General features: G+C 40.1%; 1 protein-coding gene across 1 annotated transcript in view; it reads right to left on the reverse strand.

Moving 5' to 3' along the window:
- Nucleotides 1–16,497, reverse strand: part of PXDNL (peroxidasin like) — a 422,439-nt gene extending 405,942 nt beyond the window's left edge. Inside the window, exon 1 of the mRNA XM_081817119.1 lies at nt 14,141–16,497. Within this exon, the coding sequence (XP_081673245.1) occupies nt 14,141–14,304 (164 nt within the window). The 5' untranslated portion in view covers nt 14,305–16,497. The remainder of the gene's footprint in view (nt 1–14,140) is intronic.
- Between the last annotated feature and the right edge of the window lie 2,351 nt (nt 16,498–18,848).

Raw genomic sequence — 18,848 nt, forward strand, 5'->3', positions numbered from 1 at the left:
GCGTCGGGCTCCCTGCTCAGCAGGGAGTCTGCTTCTCCCTCTGACTCTCCCCCTTCTCATGCTCTCTCTCTCTATCTCATTCTCTCTCTCAAATAAATAAAATCTTAAAAAAAAAAAAAGAATATTTCCAGTGCTTTCTCAACAAAAGTAAGCTTTTGGTTTCAAGAGACATGAGTTGATCAGTTTCATAATCTTTGTAAATAATATTTATACTCTGCCTTATTAAAATAGAGAGAGAGAGGGAAAAAAAAGAGGACCTTTTAGAATTGATATCTGTACCTCTAGACTTTAATGACTATAATAATATCAGTGCTAACCGCAGCAAGTAACATTTAAATAGTTCCCAACACATGGTAAGTACTATTTTTACAGAGGAGAAGGCTGAAGCCAAAGAACTTTAGTTACTTGTCCAAGGACACGCAGCCAATAAATTATGAAGGGAGAATTCAAATGTAGGCAGTCTGGCTCCAGGGTCTGTGATCCTAACTACTGAGCACACTGCCTCACAACTAGATCTGTTAGTCTGAAATACATTTTAGGCAAAACATAAACTTACTAAAATTCTTCCTCTCACACAGAAAAATACTGGGAAGTCATGCAGTCATATGTCTTCAATAGGATTTTATTCCAAGTGTGACTGGAATCATATCACAAGTATACAGTCCATTCTAGCCACGAGGTACCATGCACACTGCATAGACATGACATGCAGTCACTCAAAATGATCCCCTTTTAGAAACAACTGTGCAGGACTTGAAGGTCATAAAATGAACAGTCTTTCTGAGACAGCAAGAGAGCACCCAAGGACTGGGGGGGTAACAACTTCAGCCTGATGACGTTCTCAGGCCCTGGCCAGGATTTCATTGTTCAAATCTGCTGGAGGAAGAAAAGTGCAGAACAGTACATGAGAAGTTTTGCATCACCTTCACCCCTGCCAATTTGGGCAATTCTTTAAATTTAGAGTGCCAATTTAGACTCCCCTTAGTAAAGTTAGTTAGCTTCCTGCTGCCTTTAGACAGTCCAGGTTAGTACTGAACTTGACCTATCGCACTGGATAAAGGCAAATGGAAATTCAGTCATGGATGCAATATCCTTCATATGTTTATTCTTAGAGATCAGATTCTTTGTATGGGTCCCACTCTCAATATAATAACCTGGAAGTCTGACTAAGATTCAGCACTAGATTACAACTCCGCTGATGTCACACTTAGAAAAAAATGGTATTCTGTTCTGACAGAACTCCACTTCCTCTTCTTTTGCATTCAGTAAGTTCAGAGAGATTAATATTAAATGAAAAACATGATCAGAAATAAAACAAGTGCAAAAAAGGGAAAACACAAGATTTAGAAAAATAGATGGGAAACATTGATTTTTATCTTCTCCCATAACTATTAGCTATTAGCCACTTGAAAAACTTTCTGGAAAAATGTGAGGGATAAGTAAATAAAATACTACTATAACCAATTTTGGGGAGTTTTAACAGTATAATAAGTGATGGCCCTGTTTTCTTGGGAAGCTCCTTGTGAGCACTGTTGAGGATTCCCATGGGCCCTGAGTTATAATCCCTTGTTGGTGGCCGCTTTTAGCTGATTTGGAACATCTTAAAAATAAATTCTCATGCACAAACAATGAATCATGGAACACTACATCTAAAACTAATGATGTAATGTATGGGGATTAACATAAGAATAAATAAATAAATAAATTCTCAATGTTGCACCAGCTTTTCATCTATGCTTGTCTTTAGAGGTGGCCAAATACAGATGGATAGCCAAGTCGGCCTCTCTCCAACAGGGAGGATGGTAGGTGAAACAAGAAGGAAGTAGCTCCAGGTGGGAAGGCCCTCTGATGCATGTATGTGGGGTGAAGAAGAAAACAAACCGTCTTCTAGTGCACCAACACCTTGTTTCAAACCAAAGGGACCAACCTGAGAAGCAAGGATCTTTATAAGTATCTCCTCCCTGTCCCCATACTACAGTATCAGTCAGTGCTCAGATAACCCATTTCTACTTGCTGGAATTTTGGCCTCCAGTTCTCTTTTCTTCTTTACCTCATTTCCCCTAAGGTTTTTTGTGTCTAGGCATCAGTTTTCTTCTCTCAGCCTGCAGTTCAAGAGCACATTACATAGGCCTCTTACGAGAGTAGTGACCAACACAGGAGAAGCAGGAGGTAAGGGTCACAAAAAACAGAAATCATTTTAATGCAGGCCAAACAGAGCAGTCTGCAGCTTTCTTAGAAGGTAGGGCATGTTTTCACCACCTCTCAAGTTTCATTTTGCCAACTGGCTCATTCATGCATTCAACATATTTTATGCTGGCACGTCCTAAGAGTTCAAAAAGAAAAGATGTAATCTGTCTTCTCCGCCCTGGCAGGACTTGGTCTGTCAGGGAGATAAATTAACAATCCTAATCTCATATGACATGTTCCCTGGTCAAGACAGGAAAGGTATCTCCCAAAAACTGGGAAGAAGGGAAAGGAGATGGAGAAGAATCCCCAGAGGTGAGCTCTTAGTTGACATCTGAAGACTAAGCCGAAGTAGGCCAAGTGAGGAAAACAGGGGTTCATGCATTCCAAGCCAAAAGAGCAATGTGTACAAAGCCCATTGGCTTCCTGCATCTCTGGACTTCCTGCTGTACCTTCCAAGAAACACAATCCATATAAGTTCTAATTATACCAGGGGCTCGACTAGTACTAATTTAATTAACTGATTCGGTGGTCCTATTTCATCTATGAGGGCACAACATTCCTGCAAGATAAAATGGATGACTTTCATTGGAGTCTTAGGTGATCTAATACAAGGGCAGATCATGGAAAATGCCAGGTTCTGGTAAGTGGAAAATGCCAGGATCTGGAAAAAGCCAGGATCTGGGAATCTATCTTTGGGAGACCTCTAAGTTTTTTCCAAACCATCTGTGTAGGCAGCTGCCTCTTCTAATTACTCATGGGGCTCACAATCCAGGTGAAATTGGTGAATGAATCCTAAAATCTGTGTCCTGCATTTTCAAAATGGTGGCAGAGTAGGAAGACCCTAGGCTCATCTGGTACCACAAACACAGCTAGGTAACTATTAAATCATCCTAAATACCCCAGAAATCAACCTGAAGACTGACAGAACAAATTCCACAACTAAAGGGAGAGAAGAGGCCACAGAGAAGAAGATAGGCAGTGCAGAGACTGTGGTTTAGTGGAGAAACAGATCCTGGCTGCTGCAGAGGGCTGGGACTATGGTGGAGGAGAAGGGCAAGAGAGAGAGGAGCACATAGGGGAATGTACAAGGAGAACATTTCCCCAAAGCCATTGGCCTGGAAAATGAAAGAAGCTGGATTTTGTGAGTGCTTGCAACCAGCAGGATCTGAAGCCTGGGGTTTTAAAGGTCAGCAGGTTTGGCTGGGATAGAGCCCAGAGGGCAATGCCCTGCTCCTGGAGAGAAGGCAGGCAAACAACCTGGGGCGGGAGGTTGGGAGGGGAGACGGTATGGAAACAGCAATCTGAGAAACAACACATAGTGGTGAGATTATTCACTCTACTCAGAGTGCATCCCTGAGAGGCAGCATGCATGGAGACACCTCCCTGGGAACAAAGGAGCTGACTGGCACCATTTCCCTCCCCTGCCCCTCAGCACAAACATAGAACCACTGCAAAAAGCAGTGCAATGCCAACATTGGCTGCCTAACTTGCTTATACCAAGCCCCACCCACCCTGTGCTCTGGCAGGACTGCCCTTCTCAGTCAAACTTGCCTCAATCCCAGCATAGTAGGCCCCTCCCCCAAAAGACCAGCACAAGCCCCTGCACACACCACAGAAATACAATTATAAGATAATATTATGAAAAATTACATGTCAACAAATTAGACAACCTGGAAGAAATGGATAAATTCCTAGAAACATGTGAATTACCAAAACTAAAATTACAGGAAGAAATAGAAAACTTGAACAGACCCATAACCAGCAAAGAAACTGAATCAGTAATCAAAAACTCCCAACAAACAAAAGTCCAGGACCAAATGGCTTCCCAGGGGAATTCTACCAAACATTTAAAGAAGAGTTAATACCTATTCTTCTCAAATTATTCCAAAAAATTGAAGAGATAAGAAAACTTCCAAACTCATTCTATGAGAGTAACAATACCCTGATACTAAGACCAGATAAAGTCACAGGATACAAAAATCAACGTACAGAAATCTGTTGCATTTCTATACATCCATAGTGAAGCAGCAGAGAGAGAAATCAAGGAATTGATCCCATTTCCAATTGCATCAAAAACCATAAGATACCTAGGAATAAACTTAACCAAAGAGGTGACCGACCTATACTCTGAAAGCTGTAAAACACTGATGAAAGAAATTGAAGATCACCCAAAGAAATGGAAAAACATTCCATGCTTATGGATTGGCAGAACAAATATTGGTAAAATGTCTATACTACCCAAAGCCACCTACACATTTAATGCAATCCCTATCAAAATACCAATAGCATATTTCACAGAGCTAGAACAAACAATCCTAAAATTTGTATGGAACCAAAAAAGACTGCAAATAGCCAAAGCAACCTTGAAAATGAGAAGCAAAGCTGGAGACATCACAATTCTGGACTTCAGAGTCTAGACTGCTGACCATTACACCATGGGGCCACAATTCTGGATTTCAAGTTATATTACAAAGCTGTAGTGATCAAACAGTATGGTACTGACATAAAACTAGACACACAGATCAATAGAATAGAATACAAAACCCAGAAATGAATAACAAGTATATGGTCAAATAATCTTCACCAAAGGAAAGAATATGCAATGGGAAAAACACAGTCTTTTCAACAAATGGCGTTGAGCAAACTGGACAGCAACATGCACAAGAATGAAAAGTGGACCACTTTCTTACACCAAACACAAAAATAAACTCAAAATGGATTAAAGTCCTAAATGTGAGACTTGAAACCATCAAAATCCTAGAGGAGAACGCAGGCAGTAACCTCTTTGACACTGACTCTATCAACTTCCTTCTAGATATGTCCCTTGAAGCAAGGGAAACAAAAACAAACTATTAGGACTATACCAAAATAAAAAGCTTCTGCACAGTGAAGAAACAATCAAAAAAACTGAAAGGCAATCTATGGAATGGGAGAAGACATTTGCAAATGACATATCTGATAAAGGGTTAGTAGCCAAAATATATAAAGAACTTATAAAACTGAACACCCAAAAAAGGAATAATCTAATTAAAAAATGGGCAGAAAACATGAACAGACATTTTTCCAAAGAAGACATCCAGATGGCCAACAGACACATGAAAAGATGCTCAACATCACTGATCCTCAGGGAAATGCAAATCAAAGCTACAATGAGATATTATAACCTCACACCTGTCAGAGTGGCTAAAATCAACAACACAAGAAACAACACATGTTGGCGAAGATGTAGAGAAAGGGGAACCTCTTGCACTGTTGGTGAGAATGCAAACTGGTGCAGCCACTTGGAAAACAGTACAGGAGTTCCTCAAAAGGTTAAAAATACAACTACCTTACAACCCAGCAATCACACTACCAGGTATTTACCCAAGGAACACAAAAATACTAATTCAAAGAGACACATGCACCCCAATGTTTATAGCAGCATTATCTACAACAGCCAAATTTTGGAAACAGCCCCAATGTCCATCGACTGATGAATGGATAAAGATGTGGTAGAGAGGGTGCCTGGGTGGCTCAGTTGGTTAAGCGACTGCCTTCGGCTCAGGTCATGATCCTGGAGTCCCAGGATCGAGTCCTGCATCGGGCTCCCTGCTCGGCGGGGAGTCTGCTTCTCTCTCTGAACCTCCCTCCTCTCATGCTCTCTATCTCATTTTCTCTCTCAAATAAATAAATAAAAAAAAAAAGATGTGGTAGAGAGAATGGGATATTACTCAGCCATAAAAAAAAAGAATGAAATCTTGCCATTTGCAACAAAGTGGATGGATTTAGAGACTATTGTACTAAGTGAAATAAGTCAGACAAAGACAAACACCATATGATTTCACTCATGTGGAATTTAAGAAATAAAACAAAGAAGCAAAGGGAAAGAGAGAGAGAGAGAGAGGGAGAGGCAAACCAAGAAACAGACTCTTAAATATAGAGAAATAAACTGATGGTTACCAGAGGGGAGGTGGGGTAGGAGGATGGATGAAATAGGTGATGGGTATTAAGGAGTGCATTTCTTGTGATAAGTACCTGGTATTTTATGGAAATGTTGAATCACTATATTGTACACCTGAAACTAATATTACACTCTATGTTAACTATGCTGAAATTTAAAAACTTAAAAAAAAAGATCTGAGTCCTTACTCTTGGAAACCATTTATACAAAGTATTATGGATATCTATATTATATAGATAAAGCACTCTGCAGCAATTGAGGTTAAATGAGGGCCTTTTGGTTCTGCCTGTTATAACAAATGAAGTTAGTAGACTTAGGAATTTTTTTTAGAGTATCTTTAGCTGAAATAATGTTCATGTTTTTCTTTTTTCCATTTTAAAATCCAAACATAAAACTTTTTTTTTTCCTACTCAGATGAAGAATCATTGGGAGAGGGAATGATACAATGATCCAAACTGATCAGACGGAACAATAAAACAAATGATTTTTAAACATAACTCAGTTTTTCACTGCAGTCTGGAGTTAGACAATAAAACTGTTTATGTCATTTGTTGTGGCTTCTCTGTTGCCTGAAGGAAAGGCAGAATATTTAAAATGTTTAAATATTTTCATATTGCATTTGGAAAAGGTCTCATGATTTGAATTTTGGTCAGATATACTCAACTTCATGCGATAGCAAGACGAAGACTATGCCTTCCATGTATCTCAAGAAATAGTTTATTGTGTCTCAGAGTGGGAAGGAACATACAGATTAAATGAAGAACATACCAGAATGTTTAAATTATATCAGTAACCTATTGGTTTTGGGTGAACATTTTGATAACTTAAACCTGAGTCACTGCTATGGACTGAATGCTTGATTCTCCTCCAAAGTCATATGTTGAACCCTTAATCTCCCTATGGTGGTATTAGGAGGTGGGGCCTTTGGGAAGTAAGTAGGTCTTGAGGGTGGAGACCTCATGATGGAATTAATGCCCTTAGAGAGATGGTCTCTCTCTCCACCATGTGAGGCAATGAGAAGGCAGCCATTTCATTGGACCAGGAAGAGAGCTTTCCCAGACTCCAGAACTCTGAGAAACAAATGTCATTTACATCACCAGTCTATGGTATTTTGTTATAGAAGCCTGAGCTGACTAACACAATCACCTTAAGTAAATTTACCACTCCACTGAATAAAAGAACACTTTATAAAAATTATTTGTTGAAGATGCCATTGAAGCAATGGAATAAATTAACAGAAACATCTAGTTGCTCAACAACCACTGTCTCCTTAACTTAATTCCTGTAATTCTCACCATTACTATAATGTTTCTCTCTCCCTTTGGAGCCAGAAACATCAGACTCATTCCGATCCTGGGCTGGGACATCTGCTGCAGCATGATGGCCTCCAGATGCCTTGGCTGTGAGGTTTATAGTCTCTGTCCTGCTGGGTTTTCTCCCTTTCAGGCAAGGTCTGCATCCTGCCTCATCCATCTAGACATCAAGCTCTCAGTTGCTTGCTTACACTAATCTATTATCGAACACCTCTCCTTGCAACTGCAAGCTCCAACGAAAACATACCCACTCTCTTCTCACGAAACTTTACTTCTCCTACGTAACTTCCATTCCCTTTGCCTACCACTCACACAAAACATTCCCCATCCTTTAAAAAACAAACCAGGGGCGCCTGGGTGGCTCAGTGGTTAAGCGTCTGCCTTCAGCTCAGGTCATGGTCCCTGAGTCCTGGGATCGAGCCCCACATCGGGCTCCCTGCTCGGCAGGAAGCCTGCTTCTCTCCCACTCCCCCTGCTTATGTTCCCTCTCTCGCTGTGTCTCTCTCTGTCAAATAAATAAAATCTTTAAAAAACTAACAACAACAACAACAACAAAAACAACAAAATTCCTTCAACCTTCTTCTCTTCCAATAGCTTGAAGGCAAAATTTGCACTCTGCTACCTCAACCTCTTCTGCCAGATTTGACCACCCTCCTCCTTCTTGAAATACAGACAGCACTCGTTTCTGGTACTCCTGCTTCTTTGGCTGCTGTGTTATTCTCTGACTCCTCCTCCTTTTGCCCCCAGAGCCAGCACGCTGCACAAGTGCAGGGGGCACCATGCCCAGCACAGTGTGGAGTTGAGGAGTGTACAGACTTCACAACCACAGCTGACGGTCCTGGCTCTTGCTTACACATGTGTTCCCTTGACTGTGGGGCTTTCCAGAATCCTAGCCTATGCAGACTTTTCTCATTCTACAAGCGCCTCCTGGGAAATCACATTTCCTCCCTCCAGCTGAATTAATTGTACACTCTTATCCCAATGACTCTGAAAATTGTATCCCTTGCCTCCCAAGCTTACTATATTCCTGAGCCTCTACCCTCTCCACCAGGATGCCCAAGAAAAACTCAAAATTTCCCTATTCTTCAGCTCTTTCCCTCTTTGTCACTTACTTTCACTATTTACATTACCCTATCAAGTTGACAAACCAGGACATTCACCATCCTTTCTTACTCCATAAATACAAAACAGATCGGTCTTTCTTGCATCAGACCTGTACTGTTATTCAACTTTTTATATATGCACTAGCTCTCTAAGTAGAACAGGGACCTCACCTTTGCAGCCTCGTATTGTAACTATTCCCCCAAAAGCTGTTATTGTGCAATGCTTCCCTTCATCTCACTTACAGAATCTATAGTAGGGATTGAAATGCAGAGTTCAGTATAGAAAACACTATTCTCACAATGGTTAACTGAACATAATAAAAAAAGAAAACACTATTCTCTTCCATTAATTTAATCAGCATATATCATCTAAGTACAGGCTATTGTAGGAAATCTTGAGATGAGACCACTTGGATCCTGGCATCACTAGGCAATTATTCATTCCTATTTTGCCGATGAGGATACCGAGACTCAGAGATGGGGATGCTAACACTTCCTTGGTGAAGGCCAAGTTCTGAAATCTGGGAAAGCAAGCCTATTACTCCTTAATCCTTGCAATCTGGCTTCTATTCCTATCTGGCAAAGGTGCTTTTGCTAAGTCATCTGCACCATCCAATCGTCAGTCTGTCTTTCCCTGTCCAAGCTCGACTCTGCCATACCTTGGTCACACCCTTCTGGGAAACATCCTGCTGCCTTCCCTGAGTTGGCGAGCTCACTTTCTCCCCTTCAGTGGTGTGTTCCTGACCCACGCCTCCGCCCTGCACCCTCCCTGGTGCTTTAGGAGAATGCTCAACAGCACAGATCTAAATCGCCAGGTCCCCGTAACTATCTGCTGGACTTCTTCAACTATTTGTCCCACGGGAGACTCCCAAATTAATATGTCCAGAAAGGACTCATTTATCCCCTAAACTAATTCTCCTGTAGGTTGGTTTGACTGAAGGATGACTCCCAGACATCAGGGGTGGGTCACACCCCAGACAGTGATGCCAATGGCTGGCAGCGTTTATCCCCCCACATCTCTAGCCCTGCCCTCTCCTCACTGTTCCTCCACCCGAGATCCTCACGTGGGCTCCATGAACACTCAACCCACCTTCTAGAACAGCCTCTTCTAGCTCCTCTCTGAGGACCAAGCTGTCCTGAGTCATTAGGGTGGTGAGGCTGCATCATGTTAGGCCCCCAAGACTGGAGGCATTTGCTGAAATAGTGTACCCTGACTTACTAAGTAGGCAATGAAATAGGAAATGTATTTCAACTTTTAGTTCCATTTCTCTCCCCAAGTGGTCAACAACTGGGGTAGGTTTGAATTTAGATATAGTTTAGCCGGATCCCTCATGCTTCCCTTCAACCATGCCAAATGGGAAAGCGTCTAGGGAGTCCAGGCCTGCTCACTAAGTGATAACTCAAAGCCAACAAGTTATGTCAGTTGCAAAAAAGTTATGAAAAATTCTGTTTCAAAGGTCAAAGTAACCCCTGAGGGTTAATTTTAAGAAAAAAAAAATCTACTTGTCTGATTGGATTGGAAACTGGAAAGAGCTGAAGGAATTCTATTTTCTTCTTGAACAAGATGACATTTCTGTCAGCTGGATAGATGTTGTCATGACTGAACTTGTCATTTTCCCATTTGCCACCCCCAGCCTTCCTCCCGAGGTGGGTATATCTGGAGGGCTAGGCAAGGTTTGTACATAAAGGAAATGCCTTAAATAGTTAAAACTTTGCACTCTACATATTTATAAATTTAAAACTTTGGGGGAAATTCTCATTTTTTACATTTTTCTAGTGGAATTGAGATGGTTTTTAGAGTCTGTTTAATCGCAGTCCCTGAGTTCAACCAAGGCTCAATCTTTCACTCCTGGGAATTCAAAGAACATCACATTTCTTAAACAGCAGCTGAGATTCTGGAGGTGCAACCTAATGACCTGGGGCTGAAGTAAAATCAACCTAAGCTACACAGGACTTCTGATTATTGAACAGGCTCCCTAAAGTTCACTACTAGAAATTTTTTGTTTGCTAATTCCAATTCTGAAAGATTTCCTTTACTAAAATACACAGCATGAGGAATGAGTTTCTAAATGGTAGCGGCCTATTTGGTAAATGATATTTGCTTTGAATACCCAATGATATCTTTATAGATGGAATTAAATTAAAATTAGGGGGAGTAGTTCTTTCATTTTTCTAAACTTGAAACACTAACCATAATCAATCATTAAGTATAGTGGAGTTTCTTTATCTACGGTTGAGAAAAATATTTTCTGTATTAAGGTTAAAATTTTAAAAACATGTAAAGACAAACTCAAGAAAGTTATACTACTAAAAAAAAAAAAAAGAAAGTTATACTACTACTAATTAACATTTACTAAGCACTTTGGCTATGTTTATTTACCTTGTTTCCACAGTTAGGATGACAACACATATATATTTAAGTGTGGTTTAACAAAAACTCTCATTCCTTTTGATGGCTGCATAATATTCCATTGTATATATATATACCACTTCTTCTTTATCCATTCATCTGTCGATGGACATCTTGGCTCTTTCCACAGTTTGGCTATTGTGGACATTGCTGCTATAAACATCGGGGTGCACGTACCCCTTTGGGTCCCTACATTTGTATCTTTGGGGTAAATACCCAGTAGTGCAATTGCTGCATTGTATGGTAGCTCTATTTTCAACTTTTTGAGGAACCTCCATACTGTTTTCCAGAGTGGCTGCACCAGCTTGCATTCCCACCAATAGTGTAGGAGGGTTCTCCTTTCTCTGCATCCCCACCAATATCTGTCATTTCCTGACTTGTTAATTTTAGCCATTCTGATTGGACTGGGCGATGGACACTGGGGAGGGTATGTGCTCTGGTAAGCGCTGTGAATTGTGCAAGACTGTTGAATCTCAGATCTGTACCTCTGAAACAAATAATGCAATATATGTTATAAAAAAAGAAGAAGAAGAAGAAGAGAGCAGGAAGGGAAGAGTGAAGGGGGGAAATCAGAGGGGGAGATGAACCATGAGAGACGATGGACTGAGGGTTCTAGAGGGGAGGGGGGTGGGGGATGGGTTAGCCTGGTGATGGGTATTAAAGAGGGCATGTACTGAATGGAGCACTGGGTGTTATACACAAACAATGAATCATGGAACACTACATCTAAAACTAATGATGTAATGTATGGGGATTAACATAACAATAAAAAAATTAAAAAAAAAAAAAAACCTCTCAACGCTGCTTGCTGCTAGGGAGGAACTGGGCCCGGCTCCATTGGCCTTAGCTTCCAAAGGCTGACTGGCTCTTTCTCTTTAAGAATTCTTGTCTTAATGCAGTTGTAGTGCACCTTCATGATATTGCTTACTTGAAAACGTTAATCCTATGTCAAGGATTTGGAGCCCAAAAGAAGTAGAGTGCACCAACTTTTATAAACTTTACATATATTTCTTGGCCTTTATACTATTTCTCTAATAGAGGTCACAAGCGGAAGGTCCTAGGATAAAAGTAACCTACAAATACGTGTGGTTGGGCCTGCGTGCTGTTGCCTTTCATATAAAAGAATTTTAATTATCCTCTAAGATTTAAAAGTTAGGGTATTTCATTTTTGATTTCCATATCCTCTTGAAAAATATGGCAAGCTCATTAACAATAGGCCCAAATTCCCACAGGGCAGCAATGAGCTCAGGGACTGGCCAGACCTTGCCACTGGCTTGCCTCTCCCTCCTCGCGGCCCCCACAGACCCAAGCCGAGGTTGGTTGCAGTCCATCATACTACTCACGCAGTGGTTTGTCTTTCATCCACCTACTTTCATCCACCTTGCGTTACTTTACCAGCCAGCTTCCTGGAGGTATTTGAGTTTGCAGCTCCTATCCTTAATCGTAAACATAATAATAGCGAACCCCTCCATAGTGCTTAGTAGGGCCAGACACTGTCCTAAGTATTTAGCATGCATTAACTCATTTAATCTTCAGAATAACCCTGGATGGTGAACACTTATTAGCATTTCCATTTTGTGGAAAAGGAAACCGAGACATCAAGAAGCCAAGAACTCACCCATGGCAACACACATTTCATCTGTAGGGGTATCTGGCTCACCGGCAGGCCCAGTCTGGAACCTGAGAACCCGATCATTGGGACTTATTTCCACATGTAGTGGAAGGCTCTTCACAACTACATCAATAGTGTCCTTTCAGTTCTGTCCATATGTCAGGAAGAGAGTGTCTAATGAGTGCTAATTATTTCTTTGAAACACCTAAGAATCAAAATTTTAGGTCCAGATTGGACCCTAGGTAGCCTTTTATTTAAGCCTGTGGCACTTGATTAGACAAGCTGCCCCTTCTGTAAAGCTCTGTTACTCTCTGTCAGAAACCGCTATTACAAAATGACACAGGGATGGTTACAAGTCCAGAGGTATTTCTGGTGCTGTGCTGATTGCCTGTGCTGATGGTACAATGGTCCCAGATTCCAGAACCTGTTTTATTACTTTTTAGAGTAAGACTTATTTTGGTATTTGCAAGCATATGAAACAAACAAAATGCTTGATAAAAATTACCATAAAGATGTATGGCAAATACCTATCTCTTATTCTACACAACTACCAACCACTAACTTCAACTTTTCATTCAAGCTAGATTCCTCATTTCATGATTATGACCAAAAAAAAAAAACAGTGCTGATCTTATCTCATATCTCAAAATCCCAGGAATGTTAAGCTATTTCACTCTGCTCAAGAATGGACTTGGAACAGTGAAAGGAGTTCTCTTCCATGGACATGACATAATCTGCAAAAACTTTACCATGGAGAGGTGAACCCTTCAAATCAGCATGTCCTTTCGGTGTTTTTCCTTCTCTTGTGATGTAGGACTTGAAAATTATGATAATCAAAGATTCGCACTTCACACATATCATTTAATTTAATCCAAATGTCAATTCAATGGTACAGGTTTATTATCTCCATATTGACAAGGATTTGAACCAAGTCCATCTGATACCTGTATTATGGTTTATTCTACCATCCCACTACCATCCCATAACACCTTCTAGATGCTGATTAAGTCACTGCTCCAGAAGGCTTCCAAGTATCCAGTGCTCTACTGGATAGGGTCTGCTCTGGAAAATCAATAGTTCTTCCAGGGCCTGAGGTTGACAGCATCACCCACCTGAGAGACACACGCAATACAAAGCCCGACAATGAACAGAAGAAATGCAAATTGCCAGCACATAATAAGTTGGAAGCACATTACGAAGCTAAATTAGTTCTTTTCAAATGGGACAGACACATGGTGACCTAATTAGGAGTCCAAAGGATTTTGGAGAGGATGAAAGGAATAATCTGAGACTCTATGCAGGAATATTCTTAAAATAGAGATGAAAATTCTCAACAGTAAGTTCTGGAAGATGTTGGAAAAGATAACTGCACCTAGTGCAAATATATTTATTTCAACTCATCACTGCTCACATTTTCTAGTCTAACAAAGCAGAACCACTGAGTTGTTTGAAACGTGAAAACCCTCTTCCTGTTATACAGCAGAGACTACATCAGGAATCTAGGTTAAAAGCAGAGTGCTCAGTCTCAGTAGAGGGCAATGCAAAAGTGCTGAACGGGAATCTGTGTGAACTTACAGGACTGTGGTCTGCTGCGGCACCTGAGGAATGTGATCCAGCATCAAGTGCATGCAGCGGACGGTGCTCTTCAAGCAAAGGCACCGGCTAGGGCAGGGTAGCACTGGCAGGCACCACACGACCAGGAGAAAGCAAATGGTCCAGCAGAGGAGTCTGGACTCCATCGCTCCACCCGCTGCTGGAAGCGAAGAAGCAGGAGCAGCAGCAGCAGCAACAGCGGTGTTGGTGGCGGCGGTGGCTGCGGTGCGGGACCTGCCGTGCAGAGGCAGGCCTGCCGTGCGGAGCGGAGCCGGGCTTGGGAGGCCCAGCTAAGCGCCGCTCCCAGGGAAAACTCAGCCTCTGACCAATCGCGGAGCAGGGAGATCACATTACAGGGCGGAGGGCGCCTGCCGCCTCTAGGGGGCGCTGGACCCCCAGGGACGAGGAGAAGCTTGTCCGAGCCAAAGCCGCTTTAGGAAACAAACCTACTCTATTTGGGCAGCATAATGCAAATAGAAACTTTTCCAAAGTTGCTTCCCCTGCACGTTATGTAAGCGCCAGCCTCTTAGCCCCTAGTTGTGCTTTTTTCTCCCCCTATCTGTCCTTTTGAAGCGCAAGTTGATTATTTATTGAATCAATGCAGAACAGCCTTTCTTTTTATCTGGCAGTATTACCAAATCCTAAAGGGCAGACAGAGTTCTAATTAGTTGATCTAGGCTCACATTTTCCTTCCCTGCTCCAAAGTATGCTTTCACAAAATGGTTTCATTTCTTCCTGTATATTCTACACCTGAAGCCCAAAGCATTTCACTCATGAGATTCAAACCAGCTACTTCCGATTTCTTCCTTTAATATTTAAAGCTGTTATGTCTACACCATGAACTCCTACACCAACATGCAGAGGAGACAAACTGATAGACAAACATATGTGTAAAGTAGAACGAGGCCGAGCCACCGCTGGGCTCAGTGGCCGCACCGTTGGCTGTAGACGCATTTTTCACCAGGTTTAACGGGCCACGGGTCACTGAGGTGAGCAGCCCTGAGGACACTGGCAAAGACAGACTCCAACAAACAGGCCCTAAACACGAGTTTTTTGGTCACTCTAGGCAGGTGTTCAGAAAAGGTTTTTGGTTTTAACCTTAAAGACTAAAATTTCCAAACAAATCTTATCCCTAAACTAGCACTTTAAAAAATGTAAAAGTAATAGAAAAATTAAAACTTGGGATGGTCCAATGTAGGCAACAATCCCAGATGACCAGACTGGGAGACAAATCTAATGATTGCAGATCTAGTTTTGTCAAACTTTATCAATCTTATGAAGGAAAATAAATTTGCCTTCTTTCCAGTAATTTTTCAGTCCCTTTACATTCTACAGTGGGTGAATAGTGCCCTCTTTTGGCAAAATGTTCAAACTTAAATATGTGGGGCTTTATTATTTTATTAAAATAGAGATCTCAAGAAAAAAATAATCTCTATGAAAAAGAATGATTTTAAAACAAACCAAGTATGCTTGACAGTTGTTCAATGTTTATTTTTTTTTTGTCTAAGTATCGAAATAAACTAAAAAAGCTAATTTCTTCCTTTAAATCCCATGCCTTACAATTACTGTGCTTTTGCCAATGTTTGTGACTTGGAGGACTTGGATGAGCAAGGCATACAAGTTTGTGCCTTGTTTTCAGTTCAAAACATAATACTAGCTTGTACTGATAGAGCATTTTTCCAGGATAGACTATACACTCTCTACTTTAGAAACCTAAGCTGCCATTAAATGAGAAAATTCTACTGATTTCCTCCCGTGAATACAGAGCTAAGAATTGCAAGCAAGGCACAGAGAACCACATGCATGACACAGCCACTATAGACCGTAGATTCTTTCCTAGAATGCCTCAGGACAACTTTCCCGCAGAAAACTATTATTATATATGTTAAGTATTAGAAGCATTTTAAAAAATGCATTGAGCTGCTAAGTTAAACATGTATACTAGAGTCCAAAAAGGAAGAGAAAATGAGAAGCTAGCAAGGTAGATAAACACTGAAGCCTGGTTCAGCTTGAGAGTACTTGCTTAACCAAGTAAAATAAAGAGATTTGGGGAGAGCAGGGTTACAGGAAGAAGAAAAAGCCTAGAGTGGAGGATCTTAACTGGAAAACCTGTATTTTCATCAAGTTCATTAAGGATGATCTAGAATTAATCCACTTTACCCCCATCCCCATCCACCCAGAGAACACAAGGAAAATTGCCTGTCTCAAACTTGCTATGGGGAGGAAGAGAATACAAATATCTCCCTGCAGATGTAATACCCCCAAATTAGCTTCTAAAATAAAAATTTTAAAAGATACACTAGGTGACCACCAACACCCCCAAAAAAGCTATAGGAATATCAAACCAAATGGACTTTGAAGTAAAGAATACAAAGGAGGTTCCCACATAATGTTAAAGGTTCAAATCACCAAGCAGACATAGGGAACCTAAAGTGTAGCATCATTGCATCAAAATATACAAAGGAAAAATTGAAAGACCTATAATGAACTGACATTCTACCATCAAAGTGAGAGATTTTGCTGAAAATCATAAGAGCATACCAAAAAAAAAGCTTACTTAAACTATATTAGATTTGAATACAATAAAAAATTTGATTCAAATGGCATTTACAGAATACTATGCTGAACAGAATATATATTTGAAACACACCAAGTCATTTATTAAAAATGACTATAAATGGGCAATAAAACAAGAAATAAGGTTACTCCTGTTCATGGCTTCTATTCAACACTGTACAGGAGGTCCCAACCAGCATATCTGGCAAAATAAAAACAAACCCAAGGAAACCCAAAGGAAACCCAAGGAAACCCAAAGGAAAAAATAAACTGTCTTTATAAAGATGATTTGGTTGTCTATTTGAAAATTTAGAACAATCATAAGTCAGTGGGATTTAAGTAATGTACAAAAATCAATAACGGAGCAAAAAATGATTTTAACAAACAATACAACAGCATTGAAAAATATAAAATATCTACACATAAATCAAAAGATGCTTGAAACAAAATTGTGTACCTTTAAGACATTAAATAAATAAATAAATGGAGAGAAGTACAATATTCATGGATTGGAGGACTCCGTATCATAAACATGTTAATTCTCACACAAACTGATCTATAAATTCAGTGATTCCAAAGGAAATCCCAAGAGGACTGTGTATATGTAGTCTAAGAAGCTGATTCTAAATTGTGTATCAAAGTCAATGGTCCAAGGATAGCCAAGAAATTCCTGAAATTTAAGTTGAAGGGACTTATCTTACTAAATCAAGAATTATTGTACCTATAGTAAATAAGGCTGTGTAGTTTTAGCACAGGGATCCATAAATTGACTAACAAAATAGAAAAGAAAACCTAGACACAAAGCACAAAGATACGAAAATTTATGAGTTAACTGCAGATCAGAGAAAGAAAATGGGACTTTTCAAAAAATGGTGTTGAAACAGTTGATCAACAAAGTAAAAAAGTATTATTTCTCACTTTACACAAAGATCAATAGCAGGTGTACTACAGACTTAAATGTGAAAGACAAAAATCATAGAACTTTTGTAAGAAAATACAGGCTAATATTTTCATGATTCTGGATTGAGGTTGTGTGAGGATGAATCTGACACAATTAAATTTGAAAATTCTAATTCAAGAAAGACACCACAAACAGAATGAGAACAGAAACCACAAACTAACGAAAGATACTTGCAATACATGTAACTGACAATGGGTCAGGCTACATAAGGAACTCTACAAGCCAACTTCTTTAAAAGAAACTATCAAATAAAACATTTCCAAAAGACTCTAATGGGAACTCTACAGAAAGGAAACCTAAAACCAAGAAACACTCAAAAATGTACAAAACCTCCTTAATAAGCAACAAAGCCTCTATAACACTTCACAATACTAAATAGGCAAAATCGCTATCAAATGTAGGTGAGGTTATGGAATAACTGGAACGTTTAAACACTATAGGAACGAACATAATGTTACACTATTTGGGGGAAATAAATTTGCACCACCTAGTGAAAGTGAGTAGGAACATATTCTATGATCCAGTAACTCTACTCCTAGATGTACACTCTATGAAGACTCTTGCACACATACAGTCACAAGACCTGTTGAAGAATGTTGACGAGCAAACTATTTGATGTAACAACAGATGTCCATCAACAGTATAATTAAACCGAGTTGCGGATGTAACTTAACTATATACAACATGGAACAATCTCAGAAAGGCAACCTGGAGTGAAAAAGTAACCTGCAGAATAGAGAGTATGATTCCACTTATATAAAGTTAAGTATGTATGAAGCCACATGATACACTGTTTAGAGATACAAACATATGTGCTAAAGCTATAGCAAAAGGCAAGGTTGCAATAAACACAAAAGGAACACCCCAGAGAGGAATTAAGAGGAGATTAGGAAGGGGCACACAAGTCATGGTAATGCCAGGAGTCAAATCTAGTAGTAGGTACACACGGGTACATACAGGTACACTGAATTATTCCTTGTGTTTTGCATATATCTTCTAAATATCCTTCATCTATACTGAATATAAAAACAAATTTAAAAAACAAAACCTACACTGCTTTAGAGGTGGCAACAGTCAAAAGGAAATGAGATGTCCAATTATGGACAACTGTATGTAACACTTCAAGCATATATCCATAGGTGTATTAAGATTTTCTAAATTAAAAAGAAGAGA

The sequence above is a fragment of the Leptonychotes weddellii genome, chromosome 4 (assembly GCF_054177405.1).
Source record: "Leptonychotes weddellii isolate Sample4059 chromosome 4, ASM5417740v2, whole genome shotgun sequence".
Taxonomy (NCBI): Eukaryota; Metazoa; Chordata; class Mammalia; order Carnivora; family Phocidae; genus Leptonychotes; species Leptonychotes weddellii.